We start from the raw sequence: 20,651 nt of genomic DNA on the forward strand, positions 1-20,651 counted from the left end.
GTGTTTCGGTAGGACGTACCCTTGTGAACCACAATATGCTTGAACATGGTTACGGCCAAGCAAAGGAGTCCAACAACTGAGCAGCACTCAGGTTCAGAGGAAGGACAGATACTCCGAACTGCTGTAATGATGCTGTCATAAACACAGTTAGAGCCTTCCTCCAAGATACAGTCATACAGAGGGCACCATCTCATTCCCTGGGGAACATGACTACGCCTGCCACCTGATATGCTCCATATCTAACCTCCGTTCCTGTCCCTGCCAGGGGACCCACAGGGTGACGGATCCATGTTGTTTTTATTGGATGGTCTCAACAGGACCCTATGGTTTAAGGTCTGGCCATCAGACGCTCGCTCTCAAGGTCCCCTCCCAGGTCCAGGAGGACACACACTGTATTTAATGCAGATATATCCAATCATATAAATGAAAACATAAAAACATTATAATGCTGGAGTTTATATGGGATATTAGATCATTTATTAATATACCTATGTTTTCATCTTCCTGTTTGTACTTCTCCTGTTCATGGTTGATCCTCCCTGCTTCTGTGTGTGAGTACAATAAGACTACTAGAAACCAAAGTCAGAAGGTACACACACTAGGCCGAGAAATGTGATTCAGAAAGATCAGTGTTTAACCAGCAGATGTCGCTATTTTATTTGGGAAACGCTTGGAAACACTGAATTCACTGATTCAGTGAACGCCGCACAGGGAAGGTGAAGCAGGGTCACCATGAAGCAATCTGCATTGTAGAGCAGCAGTGTAGAGGCAAAGTAACATGTTGATTATACTTCAGACCATTAATGTCTGATACATTTTAATTTATATTTATTTTTATTTATTTATGTAAATAAATAAATTATAAAAATTCAGTGTCTTGATGTTTTAAATCATTTGTCCCATATGACTCGAACGCAGCACTTTGCTGTCTTGCTGCGACTCCACCCAATAGATAGAGTCAGTTCTCGAATATCCGACTGACCTGAATGCATCGTAAAACAAAAACAAAGTCACGTGATTTCCAAGAACTCTTCTGCAGCTGCATCGAGCTGCACCCGTTTAGTTCATCAGCTCCGTGCTGCAGACATGCTGTTGGTGGAGTTCACCCTGTGGTTTCTGGTCTTCTCTCTGACCTCTGCAGCAGAAGGTAAGCTGCATGGTTATGATAGTTTGAGACGTTCACTGACACAAACACACATTTCTGCAGTTCTTATTATCTGACGTCATGTGAACTTAAACACACCCAATTGGTGTCATTGTGATTGGTATGTATATGTAGTGGGATGTACTGTGTCTGCTCATTTAAAAAAATCAACAATAGCATTAATAAGTATTTTAATAAAACAAAGTAAACATATGTCATCTGACTTTTTATAATAAATAATGTAAAGTCTAACTATTGTACAGATGAAGATGATAAGAGATGAAACACAAAGAAAAGCATCAAATCTAAAGTAGCCAGAAGCAAAACTGGGTTTGTGCGTCTGTTCTGGGTTAAAGTGATTTCTAAGCTTAACTGGAAAACTTTACCTCCCTCTGTGTCCTGTTACACAACTGAACGACTGATTAGATTTCATCATGCATCAGCAACAAAACAAACAGGAAACAGCTTATAACGTATTCAGACTGGTGTGGTTTATTTAGTAATTCAATAATTAACATGCACAAACAAGGGAAGGGCATGTTTTCTGTAAACTTGTGCTTACATGCAACAGATCAGGTTTCTCTCCTGTCCTCGTCTGGACTCATGTAAAGCTGCAGCGAACTATTATATTAGTGAATCTATTTATTATCTCACTTTTCTTTTGTCTATAAAATAAATGATTCAGTTTCAGTCACACTTTCATTACAGAGCACAGACATCAATGCTGTTTAGAAGAAACGTGGTTTCCAAAAAAATAAGATAGAGAGGCAAACACTGTGAGAAGCTGTTTACTGGGTGGATCAAAAAATTTGATTATTATGAGTAGAAGAAGAAACAAGCTATGGCTCCATACTGGTGCTGTGTGAGGTTTGTTGGCAAAACCACAGTTTTGAAAAGCACCCAGAAATCTTCATGAGCAGCTACAGGTTACTTTCATAATTATTAGGTTTAACACGTGAAATGCTCCCTGTGTTTCATGTACATGCAATCATTTTTTTTCCAGGTCTTCATCATGGGAGGAGATTATTATGCTTCAAATCCTATCGGCTGGCTGCATCTGGAAGTTGCTGCCTGTTCTCCCTTGTTTCTGTATTATCTTCCTTTATGTTTTCTCTTCTCACTCACAAAAACTAGTTCATGCAGACCGATTTGAATTTCTTGTTTTATGTGGACAAGGTTTAAGCTTAACACACTTAAATGATTTGTTGATTGTTGTCCTTCTACAAAACCTAAATGCATTGAGCTGATGTCCATACATTTTTTATCAATTATGGCAAGTTGTCCAGGTCCTAAAGCTGCAAAGCAGCCCCAGACCATCACACTACCACCACCACCATGTTTGACTTGTCTAACAGGATGCACATCTTCCAAAAATTCCGTTATTCAAAGAATATTTGCCCAAAAGTCTTGGTAATAATCAAGATGTAATTTGACAAATGTGATATAAGCCCTTTTTTACATTAAAATTAGTTTGATAATCTCAATTGTTTGTCACATCATTGTGTGACTAGCATGCACAAAAAAATCTAAATTAAAAATTAAAAAATCATAGGACTTTCACTGTGCTGTAAAAGTCTTAACAGTACAGCTTTTTTTATTATTATTTTATCTCCTCACATTTTTCTTTTATGCTCTTGTTAAGGTCACGCAAAGGTAAAATCAAAGCCTGGAGCAGACGTCACTCTTCATTGTCAAGGTCCCAATAATGCCACAATCACTCTGTTAGAGTGGACTAAAGCTGACCTGAAGCCAGATGAGTACGTCTTCCTCTACAGGAACAGTCGCTCTTATGACAACTACCAGCATCCGTCCTTCAAGGGTCGAGTGGAGTTTAAAGACAAATCCTCAGTGAAGGACGGAGATGTCTCAGTGATTGTGAAGAACGTCAACATCAACGATACTGGAACATATGTTTGTCGAATCGTCAGCAGTATCACAATACGTGGTGAGAGAACCACCTCTGAGCTCACAGACTACATCAACCTGACAGTGACAGACTCAGGTGAGTTTGTGGAACTCAGATTACAGCTGAGTCATCAGCTGATTGATGCCTCACACCTGTTTGTGCTCTGCAGATGACACAGCAAAAAATACTGTGGATGGAGCAAACGAGGGGGGAGCAAACAAGGATGAAGGAAACGGGGATAGGAAACACGAGGGCGAAGGAAACGAGGATAGGAAACGCGAGGATGGAAACAAGACTACAATAGGAGTTATAGTTGGTGTAGTGGTCTTTGTTATTGTAGTTGCTGTTGGTGTTCTTATCTATAGAAATAAACACAGAGATTCCAAAGAGAAAGAATCATACAAACATCCGGATGAAAAGGGAGAAGAACCAGCCTGAAACATCTCTATTAGGGTTTTAAAAAGCTACTGTTAGAAGATGCCCACATTTGTCTTGTCTCATTCCTTTATTTGTCTTTTCTTAACAGTGAAACATTTAAGCAGCAGCGTTTCAGTTTTAGCTGTTTCTACCTCAAAGTGAGTGAGTTAGTCAGGCCGAAGAGATGTAGACAGTTCTACCATGTCCTGTGTATAGAGAAGATTCGCTAATGGAGTGAATGAGTTTAAATGTGGATGGAAAACAAGGCAGCAGTAGAATGACTAATGGAACATAAGTGGTACTGTGGTACATCAGGAATTAGTCACAGTGATGGTGCTGATGGAGCAGCTCAGGATGGACTTTGGCAGGTCGAACGTCATCATCAGCAGGAAGGGTTGATGCTCTGCTGCCATTACAGATCCTTATTGATTGTGTTGCTGAGGAACTGGTGATAGAAGCAGGAAGTTCTGAGCCTTTCATAAATTTCCACTTAGAGCATTAAACTGTATGTTTCTATACTGTATGTATTTGTGACTGTTAACGGACAGTGAGTGCTTTATTGTCTGCTGATGTCAGGAGCCTGATGTAGTGGTGCCTTCAGGTGCATCTGTTGCATGTTACAGGCAGAGATAAGAGATCAGTATTGTGGGCAGGTAGAGCAGATGGTCGGCAGTAACTGAACAGACTCACATTTCATTTGATGTTAAAGAAGAGAGCCAGAAAAACACATGGGTGGAGTTTTCCACGGAAAACACGGGGGCCGCAGTGCAGCACTTCACATTAGTCTTTAGTGTTATTATAGCCAGTCAGCTCCAGCTGGCTTCACGTTGTAGAAGAGTAATTTCACTGTGCACTTTATTTTGCTGACGATTTGAATCATTTCCAAGTTAGAAAATGAAAAAATGGATATGATGGTAATAGGTCATCAAGGAATATCTGAGAATAAATAAAAACCACAAATTGAATAAACTACAGACACAGTTTAAGTAAGTAATGCATCATTTCACTGGTTTATGAACATATGTACTTACTGATGTTTACTGATGTTTTTAATTGTTGCTTTTTGTCATTTCACAGCTTTGCTCCTGCATCATACTTTATTCAAAAGATCTTCTGTTCATGTCTTTGGCTCATTGTTTACAATGCCAGAGAGTGGTACACGCTTTAGTTTGCACAACAAATCAATCTTCAAAGATCGTTCAATCGAAAGCTTAGTCCACTGTGGTCGAGAGGCTGAGCTGTTATAATAGCAGGTAGTCGTTATCTAACTTGATACTTTCTGTTTATTCATATTTGAATGAGCCTCTATATGTTTTCTGTTATAAATACATCTTTATTTTATTAAGACTTTATGAACAGGCGTTGGCCTTATATCTTATTTTGATTTAAAGCACCTGTAGAGGTCATCAGAGTGAGCTCCCTGTAAAAATCTGTAGTTTATTGATTGATGCAGTTTGTTATTTCTGTTGTATTCATGCTTCATTGCTTGCAATTTACTTGCTTCATTTTACATAACTTTTATGTTGTGTTGCTTATTTACTATAAATAAGCAACACAACATAACTATAAGTGTAAATAAAAGTATATAGACATTAAAAAATATTCTTCATTTTCATTATTTGAACAGAAATTTGATGAGGTCCATAGTCAACAAACTTTATAAATTAATAGTAATTTAATATTACTGTTGGTGAAAATGTTGCTGTTATAATGTAGTTGATAACTATTTGTTTATTGTAACATTATCCTCTCTGAAATGATGCATATTGTAAACCAAGGCCACAGACTTTACTTGATTAACAAATAAATGTCCCCAAAGCATACAGCTGTGGAGGACAGCCACCTGGTCAAAGCAAATCAAAGCAGCTCAGGGGAACTACACCCTGTAATCTCTCCACCACCTCATTTGTCTGGTCTCAGTCTCAGTACCTGCACCCTGAACAGGCAGCAGGAGAACAACTGTGTGCATCCTCGTAATGTCAGATTCAAACCCAGCAGCAGCTTTATCAGTTAAGGGATGCTGGTTACACATTATCTGTCATTTACTGAACCACTGGGTATATTAGAAGAAATGAAACCTAAATTTACTTTTTATGTATCGTACAGAAGAGACGCCACAGTCTGTCAGAGGAGACACTCAGTACTAGTTAGTTAAACAGTAATAATAGACTGTGTTTAGTCAAAGATATTTTATTATTATGATCTAGCTGAGAGCCCTGTGTGTCATTACACCGCCTGCAGTGCACACTAACACTTCATTTTCTTATCCCACGCCACGTTGAGCTCAGCATATCTTCAGAGATGCAGGCGGCTCCCATTTGACTGCACTTTGCTTAACGTTCATAACGTTCGATTCAAAAATTGGCAGCTGAGTGGTTTGATAGCGTTTTGTCAGTTATAATGCAAAGTTCTTCCTGTTTTACTTGTTTAATGATCAAGAGAAAAAAAAAACTTGGCATCTGCTACCGAGCACATGAACACGTTTATTTAATGTTTATTTGCTGCAGGATAAGTTCAGTGACTTATGACAGCCACGAGTTCAGTGCATGAACACAGCGAGACTGTTCCCAGACAGAGTCCACAAGGACTCAGTGTTGTCCTTCTCATGCTTAAACTGAGCTGAACTACTTCTGCTGAACATAGTACTTTGAGTATTCACTGTTAACTGAGCCATAACAGACTTTCCACACCCACATAGACATAGAGCGAACTTAATCATGTTGCAGCTCAGAGTTTATGATCTGTTAGGACATGTTTCAAAATGCTGCGCAGCAGAATCTCTTTCCTTTTGTGAGTCTGAGCGTTTAGCTTCATCAGCTCTGTACTGATAAAGTTACTGATTAATAGTTGATGCTGTCTGTCAACAAATCCACGCTGTGCAGAGCCTGGTTTTGTTCACTCGGCCCATGAACAGCAGATGCAGTGTTGAAATTGAAAGCTGATGTTTTCATACATATTTTGAGGTTGTGAAACATCAACATGTTTCACAGTTCAAATGTTTTAGTTTGATCTGAACCCCTTGTGACTTTGTGGTGTCAGGGGGCAGCTCCACCTACTGACTTTCTAATAAGAGGGGTTAGTGTCCTCTTTGTTTGTTGGGTTTTGGGTTTTTGTCTCCCCCTGCTGTTTCCCTCGTCTCCCTTCCTCCACTCTCCTGGACTCATTATTGACTGACTCATTTCACCTGTGTGTTCTTTTTGTTCTATAAACTCCCTCAGTCTTGTGTTAAGTGCTGGTTTGTTGTTCATCACATGCTCATTAATCCCCTCCATGACTCTGGTTTGTTCGTCCGTCCCCTGGACTCTTCCCTTGTTTGTTGGACTCTGTTTCCCCACTTGTAAGTTTGTGCTTTGCCTGCGTTTCTGCAGTTTTCAGTTGTCACTTTGTTTGTCAGGTTATGGTTTTTAGTACTTATCTTACAGTGTTGTTCCTGGTCTCTTTACGTTGTTAAGTTTTTGTTGGTTCCCTGTGTCCCCTGCCCTTTTGTTCAGTGTATCCTTTCTGTTAAATATATCCTTTAGTACCTACCCGTTGGTCCCTGTCGGTCTTATCCTTACACCTACTGGTCTAATTTTTCCTTACATTTGGGCTCAATGTGTTTTGAGAAAACACCAATACGTCAAAACACACTGGTGTCGTAACATATTAAATCACGAGGGCCTTTTATTCTTAATTAATCATTAAAGTGTGACAAAGAGATGTGTTAAATTCTCACACTGCCGCATCTGAACCTAGATTTTAGTTTTTATTTGTAAACATTAATTGTAATATTAATAAATGATTAATTATAATAGAAGACGTCTGGTTCTAGTGGAAACTCTGAAGACAAACACAGATGAGAAAAGAGTTCTAGTCATGGATGAACCTGGAAACCTTTGTGCTGCGTGTTGTTACAAGCTAAGACTCATGGGAAGTGTAGTAAAAAGAACAGTTCACCACCAAAACAACACACGATCCATCAGAAAGGAAACTCAGGTATTTAAACCCGTGTGGTTTCTGTATCGCAGAGTCATGTGATGTGTGTTAAAGCCACTCTGAAGCAGTTTTAAAAGATAAGAATGTAAAAAAAACAAATACAACCAGCAGTACACATCCCTGTTTTGGTTTGAACAGACTTTATTTATCATTATGTGACACGTCTGTGTTGCTGCACATTTAAACCTCGAGCCATCCTCCTAAAGGGTCTTTTTAATGTATTACTGTTGTCTTACTGCAGTTGACCTGTATTCATCACCTGCAGCACTCGACACATGAACCACTCTGCAGCCGTCACGAAAGAGCAGCTGCACCCGTCCTGCTGTTTGATCTGATGGCTGCGTGTCCACAACTGATGCTGTAATTTAATCTTACTGCTGAGGAGACTGCATGAAAACGTTATTACGTTAACGTGACACAGCTGTCAGTGTGCAGCATCACATGTAAAGACAGAGACGAGCAGAGCCCAGGATTTAAACTCTGTTCTAGTACAACAGTAGTTAAAATGAAAGTTACACTTTTAAAGACAGTAAATGTTTACACTTTGTTCTTTGCATTTCCTGAGTGTGAAATAGAAAACAGACCAGCTACTGATGAAACAGGAAACAAGTCCTCACAGCCGCTCACCTCTACCACGACCAGTTGACACCTTTGCATCGTCACACGTTTCACACAAAGTGCACTCAGTTTGTTTAGAGTAAACAAAATGTAGATACAGTTCTAAATAGTTTGTGCCACTTACTGTAGAGGTGAAGCAGTTTATCTCATGTGTTTCTGCTCTCAGGATGAATTGAATAAGGCCAAACGTGGCTTTTACAACTGACTCTAACAAACTCTGAGCATGTGTACAGGAATCATGAGTCTCATTTCAGCACACTCTTTGAATGTGCTGACTGTTTGTGACAACAGTGTCATAACAACACTGTGGCTGAATCCCCCCAGTCAGTAAATGTTTAATTCACTCTGTGGAAAAGTAAGAGAGTCTTTCTGGTGTGTTCAAGGTCAGTAGTTTTACTGAGACTAACACTATGAGTTGTTCTTAAGTTGTGATATTTTCACATGTGGACTGGAAAACTCATAAAGAGGAGACTTGATACTGTGAAACATGGAGTTTACTTCACACAGAGACATTCACACATGTTGCACAAGTTGTTAAGTTGTTCACACACTAGGTGACAAAACTAAATCACCACAATGTGGCTGAAACTGCTCCTGCTTCAGTGTGCAGTGAACTAAACACTGTGTTTTCCCCTCTGTACTTTTACTTCATGTCCTACTGTGGAACCACAGTAGAGCGGAAAAAAAACAAACTGACTATTGGATGGTCTGGAAGTCAGTGAACTTGACCTTTGACCTTCGGCTATTGAATGGTAATCAGTTCACCCTTGAATAAAAGTGGAAATATGAAAACAAACACGTTCCTCTAACAGTGTGTGTCCAAGAATGGAGGTCAGAGTGACTTCGACCTTTGAGCATCAAAACATCATCACTATCAGCTTCTCGGAAACCTTAGACCAGGTTTTGGTGTTGGACCTGGGACTCAGACTGTTCCACTGTCCTCCTTCTGGAACAGGCTGCTGCCTCATTGAAGGCCTAACCGGGGGTCCTCAGGTCTGAACACTGTCTTCAGATGCCTGTCTAGGGTTTGCCTGAGTTCAGAGTCTCGATGACTCCTAGTTTTAAACATATCTTTATTTATTTTTGTGATATTACAGCTTCTGTCATTTCTATGTTTTATTTACTTTATGTGTAATTTAAATAAAATCTCAGACATTTAATTATGTCTTTACATGGTTCCTCACTTCTAGTCTGAAAGTTGTTTCCCTGACGCTGTAACTGAACCTTAAAGTGTGTTGACACTAATCTGGCATCTCAGGCATCTAAGCTGTTTATAAAACTCCTTAACAAACACTGAGTTTCATTCTTGAGCACTGACTCAATGATGGAGCTGAAAACTATGGAAAAACTAGTGAAGTGACTTTAAGATGACTTTGTCAAACTGAAAGTGAGTTTGTCCAGTAGTTGTTGATCTTTGTTCTCCTCTGAATACAGAAGTAAAACTACAATACTGCAGTTATTTAACAGAACCATGCAGCTGGTCTAATATTAGCTGTGTGCTTCCTCCTCGGCCTTCTCAGCTCTTCTCTGTGACGTGTCAAAGGTCAGGACGGAACAGAATGACGGTGTTTAGTAGATCTCTACCATCTAAAACTTTTCTATTATTTTCCATCAGTTAATCACGTTATTACTGTTTAACTCACATCCTTTTTGCTATTAAAGATACATTTTGCCGACCAAATTAAATTAAAAAGAGAAACGACTGGACATTAAAGAGGAAAATAGAAATGTACTAGAAGTGTTTATTTGTTGTTGCCCTGCAGGAGACATGTCAGGAGTGGAAGAGCCTCATGTGTCGGTGGCCTTGTAATCTTCAGCCTCTAAAACAGCACCTGCAGCGTTTGATTATATCAGATTCAGCCCAGGTCGTGCTGGGCGTCCTGCTGCTATGTGTGTTCTGTAAAAGCTGTGCGTTGTTCATATTTGTTTGCTTGTTCTATGATTATTAGAAAGACAAACCTGGACTTAAAGTTGACTGTTAACTCAAATCTACACACAGAATCTGCTGCGTAGACACACGTCTGCATTTTCACTGCTGTAGCTGTTTCCTGATGACAAGAGTTCAGGTCACGACCACAGTGCGAACGTCAGCAGATGAGGCTCCCGAGATACTAGACTGTGTTTTGCTTCTCATGCGTAAAGTCAGTGTTTGCTTTTCATTTTCTGAACTTCTTACTAAAAGTTCTTGTAACAGAGGTCCCTGCTGGGAGGTTTGGTAAAATAAAAGGAAATAATGAAACCCTGTCCAAGCATCAGTCTTAAATCTGCAGAGTAAATTATCTACACAAACATTAGGTCGACTTTATAAACAGACGTTCTTAACCAGTTCTACATTCTGCATAAAGGTGCATCAGTATAAACGTGCATAAAACACGTCTCATTTCCCTGCAGCTCTCACTTCACAAGCTGGTAACTACAAAACAAACTGAGCTACTTCCTCTATTTACCAAAATAAAATGACGCAAGTGAGAAAACAACAGAACTCGTAAAGAAACAGGTTTTTAATAAAACCGAGTGATGGATGTTTACAACAATCTCCATGTTGTAAAATTAATGTCAGTGTTATTTACTGTGGTTTGCTGGTGTTGACACTTTATTACGGGGTTGGTTTGTTTCCTTTACAAGACGGAAAGAGGAGGATGTGTGATTTGGTAAAAACAAAACTAGAACAGATAAGATGAGGTGTCCCTGCCCCAGTACACATGAACATTTCAAGTCATAAACATCAGTGGAGCTAAGTATTAAATGACCAAACAAAATGCTGTTCGCAGACATTTAATATAACTTTTGCTTTGGTTTTTATTCTTAAACGAGACAGAAGAGTCACAAGTTCTTCAGACATTCAACCAACTTGTCCCAGACTCTAAATCCAAATTAATTAACATTGAAAATACAGTTCTTAATGCCTCCAGTAAAGAACAGCAGGTTAAATAAGAAGAAGATAAATATTTCAGACCTTCATCTGTCAAAGCATGAAATCATTTCTCTTATTCTCCTGTTAATGAAGTGTCAGAAAACATTTATAAAAACATCCCATAGTGATTCTGTTTTATTCAGCCAACAATCTGAACCCAGATAGGTTTAGTTTATTATCACAGCTCATAAAGAAAAGCATCAACTTCTCCCATGTAGGAAGTTTAGACTCAATATAAAGTAAGTTCGGGGTGTTGTAACTGTCATAAACACACACAACCTGATGTGCAATGGAATAAATAATGTAAACAAAGGTGTGAACCAGCAGCAGCACATCAGTGGTTGGACTGGTGTGACGGTGTTAGGCTTGATCTCAGGGTGGAGTATTCAACGTCTGCATGTGCTGGAAACACAAACACAGCCAGGTCACAAAGAGCACGGAAAGAAACTAACTTTAGTGGAGTCTGACCTTTTAACGGGGTCCTTGAAAGCAGCTCTCTGACAGTACCTGTGTTCGATCGGATGTCTACATGTACATGACTGATGTCTTTTGATCTTCTTACTGCTGTGTAGACGGCACATGGACCAGTCTCTGCAAAAGAAAATGATGTTATTACTTCAACTCTTCTGTTACTGCACAGTCTCTGCAGCCAGAGCTGCTGCTGCTGCTGTGATGCAAAGATGTAAAGACGAGATCAAATTGATGCCCAGAATATCAGCTCTGCAACAACACGCTTAAACATAAGTACACGGACAGATACAGGTTTGCACTTTGTTTGATTGGTAACACCACTGGTCTGAAAGAGACAGGAAACCAGCTCAAGCAGCAACAGGAAGTCAAACGTCCCGGCAGCTGCTCGCTTTCATCGAATTCTCTTGACACCTTTCAGTCTTACGTCATAAATTCTGCCAAGGTAAACAACATTGTTCAGAACAATGTTACCTTCAACCTCAGAGGGAAACATCAGTAATTAAAATTCAGGAATTACATTTACAGCTTTTATCACAGTCTTAAAGCTGAACTCTGAAGTTATATCACCACAACGCGGTTCGAGTGTGAATCCGTCAACCACTGCAGCTTCTATTTTCAAGCCCAGATTCATAGTCTAATCGGTTTATGTGTACGTTCAACTGGTTGTTGGTGTCAGAGGTGATGAGAGTCTGTCCAAGCATTTCCAACACACTGCAAACACCAACAAAAACTGTACCTGCACCAGCTGCACTCGTCCTGTTTGGCTCCCGGCTGACATCTGCTGTTCTTCTCACTGCTGAGTAAACTGGAGCTGGATTCCTTCGGGTCACTGGAGAATCGAAACAAACAAAACACATTTTGTCAGAAGTAATAAACACAGCTGCTCCACAGATTGGTGACAGGTCTCAGTCCAGGTTAAACACAGCTGATAAGAGGAGGCAGGTTAAAGAAGGTTATTTGCTGTGCGTGGTAAAGTTTTAACTTTCATTTGCAGACTCAGAGTGTAAATGTTTGTGAAGAGATTTCTCCAGATTCTTTGAATCTTTTTATAATAAAGTGTAGATGATGAAGTCTCCACATTCATTTATAGTTGTAACTGAACATGGTTGTAGGTATTTTAACTATTCGTCCGCACGGCCTTCTCCTACCTTCTGAGATGCTCTTTTACCATCCAGTCATGACTCTGACCTGTTACTAATCAACCACATCAGTTGTGATATTTTGAACCAGACTTTTTTAGCACATAACCTTTCCAGAATCTTGTTGTCCTCAGCTTCTCTGAAACATTAAAGCATTAAATTCAAAGTAAGTATAATACGTATGCTATGAATTATTTACAATCAAATACCAGTTTAAAACAGAGTTGTGTTCTGCAAACTGGAAACGTGTATTGATGTGTAAGAAGTAGTGAAACTATTTTAAATCTGATACGGGCTCTGCAGTGAAGCATGCAGAAGAAGTACAACTGAACTGTTTATCAGAAAACAGGAAATGAGCAGCAGAGCTTCTAATAACCACGAGTCACACATGTCAAAAACGTCTCATCAAGCCAAATGAACCAGAGACTGAGGAAGATTTCCCATTACTGAGACCTAGCTTTGACTGGATGTACAGAAAGTGAAAGAGATCTCATCTGAACATGTCCTCACCATGAGACTAAAGGTCAAACTGCTCCTTACAAATGTGGATTTAAAGAACGTAGGAGCAAACGCTACTGTACACGTCATCAGAACGTTTGTCTCACCTTTAGGTTTCCTCCTTAAACATTTTCTCACCAGTAGAACCAGTAACACCAGCACCAGACCACAGAGGGACACAAGAGTCAACAGCAGTAGGACGCCAGGAGAGGAGAACGACAGAGGAGAAGAGGGGAACGTGGTAGAGTAGAGGCCAGAGGTGGAGGTCGATGGAGGAGGTGAGGTGGGGTTTGCTAAGAGAAAAACATCATCAGAGACGCTGAGTATTTATCACTGAATAACTGTCCTCATGATGTTCACCCTCCTGACCTGTGACGGAGATCCAGCTGGGTGGAGACTCTCCATGACTGCTGATGTGACACTTGTAGAGGCCTTCATCAGACTTGGTAACATGGTGGATGGTCATGTGACCTGTAGGCTCAGTCCTGATGAGGGAGCCATCTTTATAGAAATCAGCTGGGAGCTTGGAGGGAGGGCTCTTTGTTTGACAGTGCAGAGTGACATCATGTCCCTCCATCACAGGGAGGACAGGACTCTGCAGGATCACTGATCCACCTCAACACAGAGACAAACTACAGCATTTCATCCATTTCCACACAGACTCATCAACACTAACTCCACAGTCTGATCTTACCAGAGACAGTGATGTTGATGATGCTACTGGTTGATCCCTCTCTGGACTCACACCAGTAAACTCCTACGTCCAGTGGGAGGATGGCGCTCAAGACACAGGAGGAACCATTTGGTTCTCCCCACTCATCACACTCAGCTCTGGTGTCTCTGGTTGTGTTCCTCCTCAGTGTCCATCCAGCAGAGCTGTCGTCCTCCTCACAGCTCAGAGAGACAAACTCTCCGTCAAACTGCTGAGAGCTGCTGGGACTCACAGTCAGACGAGCTGGAGGAGATTTTATTTATGTTTAATTATTTTAGTGTAACAAAGAAAACATCCAACCTGATATTTTAATGGTTGAGAATAAATTCTGACCCTTTTTAAAAAAGTAAAAAGATAAAAAGTAATTCGGAATGAAGAACACTTTAGTAAAACTAAGGAAATAGAAGCAGTAAACCTGTTTGTGCTGTTGATGCTGATGTACAGTACGAATACTTTATTCATACTCTGTGATCATTTCACTTGTTTGTAAAACTCTTGGCATGTGTTCTGTTGTTTCTATGTGAAGAAACACTTTAATCAAATGAATTTAACGTGTTTACTAACCTTGTTTTGTTCTGTAGCAGAGCTGCGAGATCAGGACTGAAGAGAAAAAGACGCTCAGATTAGTTCATTAATTATAAAAATATGTTTTAATTATTATAGTTTAGCTCAGATTTCACAGTTCTGAAATGCTCATAAAGAAAATGAGTTTGCATCACATTTTAGTCTGTAGTGTTTTCACGTCACAGGTCGTTCTAACTCTCAGTTTACTGATCTTGTTTTATAAGACACTGTCACATTTTACGTCCCTTACAGCTTCACTGTCTCTCTCTAATCTAATTTTTAACCAGAACCTAAATAAAAGCAGTCGAACTCACCGAGCCTCCACAGAAAAGATGTTTCTCCCATTGTACCACATAGTGATGTGAGAGCGTCTGTGTCAGCAGTGAAACCGTCCTCCTTCCTCTGTGTAGGAGAGTTTAGTTTCTGTGGTTTTTAGTCAGAAGTTAACAATAAAAAGTCACTTATCTGAATTATATCACATGTCAACCTTAGTATGAAGTGATTTAAACCAAGTGTGATGAAAATAAAGGTGATTTAAAAACAAAACAACAGCAGAAGTTGGAAAGTTAGTGTTTAAAAGTAAAAACCATGTGTACGTCTGAGCCTGCATCACAGGAAGTGACTGCTGAGCTTTTACATTTAACTTTTCTTTGCTTTGCTTTGTTGTTTTCAGTCAGTGGAAGAAGAGTCAGTTATTTTTAGGTTGTGCCTTTAAAACCACCTCCACCTCACTAGAATGGAAAAGAGCAGAAGGAGATGAAAGGTCACGACAGCATCATCATCATCATCATCATCATCTGACACCAACAGTGGAAAAGAAAAGGTGGAGACGGAGGAAACGAGACTGGAAAATCATTCACATAAAGAAAGATTATTATCTCTGAATTATCTTTAACAACAATTCATACACAGAACAAGTGCAGTGTGAACATGAGGACAAGGACAGAAACGTTGTTAGAGATCAACTCCAACCAGAAGGTGGCAGCAGCGAGGAGGCTGCAGAAACAGAAGAATCATCATCATCATCATCATCACAGTCAGGCACCGACACAGAGCCTGAGTGTGGACGGACCCTCTGTTGGTGATGGACGGAGTAAAAACGCTGTTTGGATTAATTCTGTGCGGATGTTCTTGTGGTTCTAAAGGGAACTTTGATAAGTGACTGAGATGTTGGATTTCCCGCTGGTTCCTGCAGCATGTCTGTGAAAACTGGAGCAAGAAGCAGTTTGATCTTCTGAAGGAGACGGAGGTGAGGAAATGTCATCATCATCATCATCATCATCATCATCATCATCATCATTTTAAACCCACTGACGGGTTAAATCTGCACAGCTGTGAATTATTAAAACTTCAGTTTGACTTCAATGGATAAAGTGTGACGTTAGTGAGGCTACAACCAGTAAAACATTTAAACAGCTGGTTACATTTTAATTTAATGTTATTGTCCAGATTAAACTGATAAAAACCACCTGATCAAATCCACCATGTGTGGACAGATCATGATGTTGATAAATTAACCTGTTGAGCTGCAGATCCTGAAGTGAACACAGTGTGTCAGACTGAGCTGTTGGATTTCTGCCATATCTGAGTTTAACACACCCACAAGTATTTCAACACACACTTTAAGTTTCACTTCCTAACTTGAGCATGGAGTCCTCAGCAGAGACGTCGTTGTTGGTTTTTCACTCATTTCTCCTGGTTTCCTCTCTGACTCTTGCAGGTGAGAACCGTGTGTGTGTGTTGAGATAAAAGTCAGTGTTGTGACTCCTGTTGGTTAAAAAGTGACCAGACGTCTGTTTGACCTGGAGAACTGAACTTTGAACTGTTATTTCTATTCAAGCACTTGAACGATATGTGCAACAATGGAAACGGAAATGTTAGTTTGTTTAAATTACATTGTTTTTTACTGATACTGTTTGATAATTAGATAAATATTGGTGAAGATCAGACTTAACAGGAAAGAGGAGCAGTGCTGTTACACAACATGTTTAATTTAATCACAGAGACCTGTTCACAGCAGACTGGTTCAACATGCCAGTTGGAATTATCACACAAGCATGAAGGGCTACTAGTTTCATTGTTCACTGACATCTTTGTCTTTAAAATGTTTAATATCTACTAAACTTTTCAGGTGAAATAGGGATTTTTTTGTTTAGACCCTCCGTTCATTTGAGAATCTGAAACAGAGAATGTCAGAATTCAAATGTAGAATAGTTTGTACTGTATCTGCATCTCATTTATCCATCTTTTACTTTTCTCCTCTCAAGTCTTCATCCTGCACATACAGACATTTAAAACTGATTAGAAACCTGTAGACATGAGAACGTTTAGCAGGAGAAAGTTAAATAATGTAAATGCCGTTAAACCTCCTCCACAGCATCGATTCAACTCAAATTCTATTCATAATTAGTGAAATCTCTTTTTTTATTTTCAATTTGTTTTATTTTCTCTCTGTGTTTAGATCAACTCACAGTGAAACCTGGAGACGATGTCGTCCTTCAGTCTCAAGCTCCCACAGAAGCTGTCATCAGACTGTTGGAGTGGATCAGACCTGACCTGAAGTCAGACGGTGATGTTTTCTTCTACCGTAACGACCGCTCTTATGAAAAGTACCAACATCCATCTTATCGTGGTCGAGTGGAGCTGAAAGATCCAAAGATGAAGGACGGAGACGTTTCTGTGATTCTGAAGAACGTCAACATCAATGATACTGGAACATATGAGTGTCGAATCATCAGCAGCATCACAATAAACGAGAGAACCAGCTCAGAACTCAGACACATCCTCCACCTGACAGTGGTTGAACCAGGTGAGTTAGTGTGTGTGTGTGTGTGTGTGTGTGTGTGTGTGTGTGTGTGTGTGTGTGTGTGTGTGTGTGTGTGTGTGTGTGTGTGTGTGTGTGGATCAGAGTTGAAGCTGCTTCCTGGTTGTTGATGTGAGAGTGAAACATCACAGATCAGATGTTGGTGTTGATGAGACTTTGTAGAAAACAGCTGGTATGAGTGATGGGATCAAAGTGCAGTAGATAATGTCTGACAGGAGTTTGAAGAGGAAATGGATTCTGTTGTGTTCTTCACTCATCACCTACCTGACACCTGCTGACTCACTGCTGCTTCTCATCCACAGGTACCAGTGTCGCTGCCAACATCTATGGTGACGTAAAGCCAGACAAAATCATCAGTGGAGGAGAAAACAACGACGTTAAACTGGGACTCGGTTTGTCTTTTGCCCTCCTTTTTGTTTCTGTTGGTGCTCTTTGTCTCCTGAAGTTCAGAAATCACCTAAAATGTTCGAAACAGCATTTCCTGGCAGTGGAACGGACTTAAAAAAGACTTTTCTCCAGAACCCTTTTGCATCAGTTACTCACTATGAGTGAGTAACTGTGAGTGTAGTTACACAGAAATCATCATGTACATAAAGCTTTGTTGTTTTGAGGAGAATTGAGCTTTTCTAACAGCTAAAAACATTAGCAGTGTGACATTTGTGTCACTCTACCTTTCAAACGTTACTGCCATACAGTTTATGTAGCACTTTAAAACTGGAATCAGAGGATTTATCAAGCTGTAAAGAGGAAAAAAAGAATCGTGTGTTTTATTTTTACCATGTGAAGAGTCATTACTCACATGCCGTCACATGGTTTTACAGTCATGCAACTGTGATAATGCTCTCAGTGATTTAAATGTCTAAAGGCAAAGTTCTTGTTGAATAATTATAGAATCACATGTAAATTAACATTTTGTATTGAATGGAACATGAACTGAAAATTAAATTTCATATAATTACTGACAGACAGCACCTCAGATTCAGTCCAACTTATCCTTATCATGATTAAAAGTGCATGTTAAATTGTTTTCCAGTTACATTTTGCAGTTTCTTAAAGCAAAAGTTAAGTCTTCTCAAAATCAAGACTAATAAGCAGGAACTATTTGATGCAGTTGAGGAATGAAAATGGAGAGGATAACTGAATCTTGGCCCAATAAATCATTTCAAACTGACCTGCTGCTCTTTCTATCTCACTACAGACAAAACACAGAGACAAAGATTTGTTTTAATACATTTAACAAACTTTTCATTTGAATTTAATTTGTTTCTAGGTCTTACGATGATTATTATTGCTTTGATGATTTGCTGCTCATGTTCATAACTAGTCTTTGTATAAAGGTGAGTCTAATACTAATTTACCAAAGGCTGCAACTGAGCATTGGACATGTTGACACTGGTTTTAACAGGACCTATTGGAAATCAAACAGAGAACATGTGATTTCCCAGCAAACTGAACAGGAATCTCAAAATAATACAGAGCTTAGCAGATTTTTTTCTGAGCAGTATGCAAATAAAACTGTAATATAATGTGTGCAACAGCCAACACTTGCAACACTTCTTCAAATGTTCCTTCCAGTTTCTTTGTGAAACCTTTAATTGTGAAAGATCCTGCTCTCTCTGTTGCTCTCCTCCATCCCATAGTTATGTTTAAATACATTCTAAACTCATTGGGGCTGTTTCACTGACCAGTGATTCTGTAGTTTAAGTGCAGGTCTGAACAGATTCATAGTCTAAGAAGTTTATACGTGAGAACAAACAGATGATTGTACCAGATGTAACGGCGTAGGTTGTAATGGGGGGGTGAAGCTTCTGATCCAAATATTGTATTGTTGACTGCTTCCCACCAGCCCAGCAGGATGGGTGCAGCAAGGAAGAAGCAGTAATTCAACATCCTGGAAAAGCAAAACGTCTCAGTCGGTTTCAAAATGAAAATGTTTTCTCCATCCTGTAAATACAGAAATGACGCTGTTCACTAAGGATTAGGGCAAGTTGTACAGATGTCACTAACGTACTGATATATATGACAGCAAGACGTCACATTGATAGATCTTAGATTAGATTATTTACATTTACAGAGATGTGGCTGTTGGCAAAGAGTCAAACTATAAAAAAGCAGCAGAATAAGAAGAAAGGTCACAGCGACACTGTGAATAAAGGCCAGACGCACAAAAGTCATCGTCTCCCACACAGTGGAAAAGATGAGATGACAGAAAAGTGTCTGAAAAAACTGAAGGAAGCAGCGAGGAAAAAGTGCAGCAACAACACTGTTCAAACAAAAGTAACAGGATCATATTCACTCAGTGTATAAACAGACCATCGAAGAGAAAAACCAGAAGGTAGCAGTAACCTAAGAAGAAGAAGAAGAAGAGGCCAACTGACTCTGCCAGTTCTTGTTGTTATTGTAGGATGGTGATGTCTGCATAATTACAAGTCCTCTATGCAGTTCTGAAGGAATCTGGGAGGTTTTACTTTTAAATGTATGATACTTTATTTGAATACAGAATGATAAATATAAAAGTGGACTTATAAAGAACACGCCCAACAGGATGGATGCAGAAACTGAGAATCTTTTTGTTTTTTGCTTATTCATTACATATTCAAAAAACCTTTAGTACAGAAAGTGTGAAATGACCTTTTACACATAGAAAGAAAAATATCCTTCAAATAAACAGTGAACAGAAAAGTACCCAGAATATATCCCTGTGGTACACCATTCACAATCACAGAATTCAGAGTGTGTTTGCTCATGTTGTTCTGATCTGGGGAATTACAATTACAAACGTCAGTTTAGACCTGGTAAACTGGTATCTTGGTAACTTCCTCAGTACTCATAGGTGTAGCTAAGCCCCACAAACAATATCTAATACATCTAATATCAAACAATCAGTTTCACTGATGTTCATTGACATCATAAAACATCAGTTTTATAATAAGTAGTAACCATTACGTGTGTAGTTTCAGTGGAAGCAGCTCTGATTAAGAATTCATCCTCCTGTTCCCCAAAAAATATTTTAAGAAAAAACTAAAAGTATATCTACAAAACAGTTTAAGCTCCTCGGCTTTTACACTAATGTGCTGCAGTGCAATGGTGACACCAGAAGAAAATATAAAGTAAATAACATCTGAGGAGTGTTTCACTGCCCATGATAACCACAGCCTGTAAAACACCACCTACAGTTCATGATGATATGTCATTATCTGACTACACCTCATGAAGGTCAACACATTGTGCAGGTCCTGTGGGCTGTTTGACAACAATATGAGTAAAGTTTTATTGACAAAATACAAGAGGTTGTGTTGGTTTTTCATTCTTGGTTGTAGCAGAAACTGTCCTTTCAACTGTTTAATCATCACAAAGATGAACTTGACTCAAGTCAACACACCCTCAACAGGAGATGTAGACACATGCCAAAGTTCACTTCTGTTTACTGATAAGAACACTGAGGACTCGGGTTCAGTGCTGCACCACA

At 39.5% G+C, this 20,651-nt stretch overlaps 2 protein-coding genes and 1 long non-coding RNA gene across 5 annotated transcripts; 2 read left to right on the forward strand and 1 right to left on the reverse strand.

Moving 5' to 3' along the window:
* Positions 1 to 1,026: 1,026 nt before the first annotated feature.
* LOC113168458 (myelin protein P0-like) lies at positions 1,027 to 4,371 on the forward strand. The gene is made up of 3 exons (XM_026369473.1): positions 1,027 to 1,147; positions 2,787 to 3,146; positions 3,220 to 4,371. Exons 1-3 carry the CDS (start codon positions 1,087 to 1,089, stop codon positions 3,486 to 3,488), a joined length of 690 nt encoding a protein of 229 aa, XP_026225258.1. The 5' UTR covers positions 1,027 to 1,086; the 3' UTR covers positions 3,489 to 4,371.
* A 6,448-nt stretch (positions 4,372 to 10,819) lies between these two features.
* LOC113168461 lies at positions 10,820 to 13,492 on the reverse strand. 2 transcript variants are annotated; one of them, XR_003299434.1, is made up of 5 exons: positions 13,452 to 13,492; positions 13,190 to 13,375; positions 12,182 to 12,274; positions 11,482 to 11,565; positions 10,820 to 11,376 (listed from the first exon to the last, which is right to left on the reverse strand). It is a non-coding gene; the product is annotated as an uncharacterized LOC113168461 (long non-coding RNA). The 2 variants fall into 2 exon arrangements; XR_003299433.2 differs by lacking the exon at positions 13,452 to 13,492 and having other exon boundaries at positions 13,190 to 13,445.
* Positions 13,493 to 15,634: 2,142 nt separating this feature from the next.
* LOC113155627 (butyrophilin-like protein 1) lies at positions 15,635 to 18,353 on the forward strand. 2 transcript variants are annotated; one of them, XR_004463474.1, is made up of 4 exons: positions 15,635 to 16,078; positions 16,820 to 17,167; positions 17,485 to 18,227; positions 18,315 to 18,353. XR_004463474.1 is itself a non-coding variant. In XM_026350357.2 (3 exons), the coding sequence occupies exons 1-3, from the start codon at positions 16,006 to 16,008 to the stop codon at positions 17,682 to 17,684; spliced, it is 621 nt and encodes a 206-aa protein (XP_026206142.2). In that variant the 5' UTR covers positions 15,635 to 16,005; the 3' UTR covers positions 17,685 to 18,353. The 2 variants fall into 2 exon arrangements, 1 of the variants encoding a protein (XP_026206142.2); XM_026350357.2 differs by having other exon boundaries at positions 17,485 to 18,353.
* The last annotated feature ends 2,298 nt before the right edge of the window (positions 18,354 to 20,651 follow it).

The sequence above is a fragment of the Anabas testudineus genome, chromosome 18 (assembly GCF_900324465.2).
Source record: "Anabas testudineus chromosome 18, fAnaTes1.2, whole genome shotgun sequence".
Classification (NCBI taxonomy): domain Eukaryota; kingdom Metazoa; phylum Chordata; class Actinopteri; order Anabantiformes; family Anabantidae; genus Anabas; species Anabas testudineus.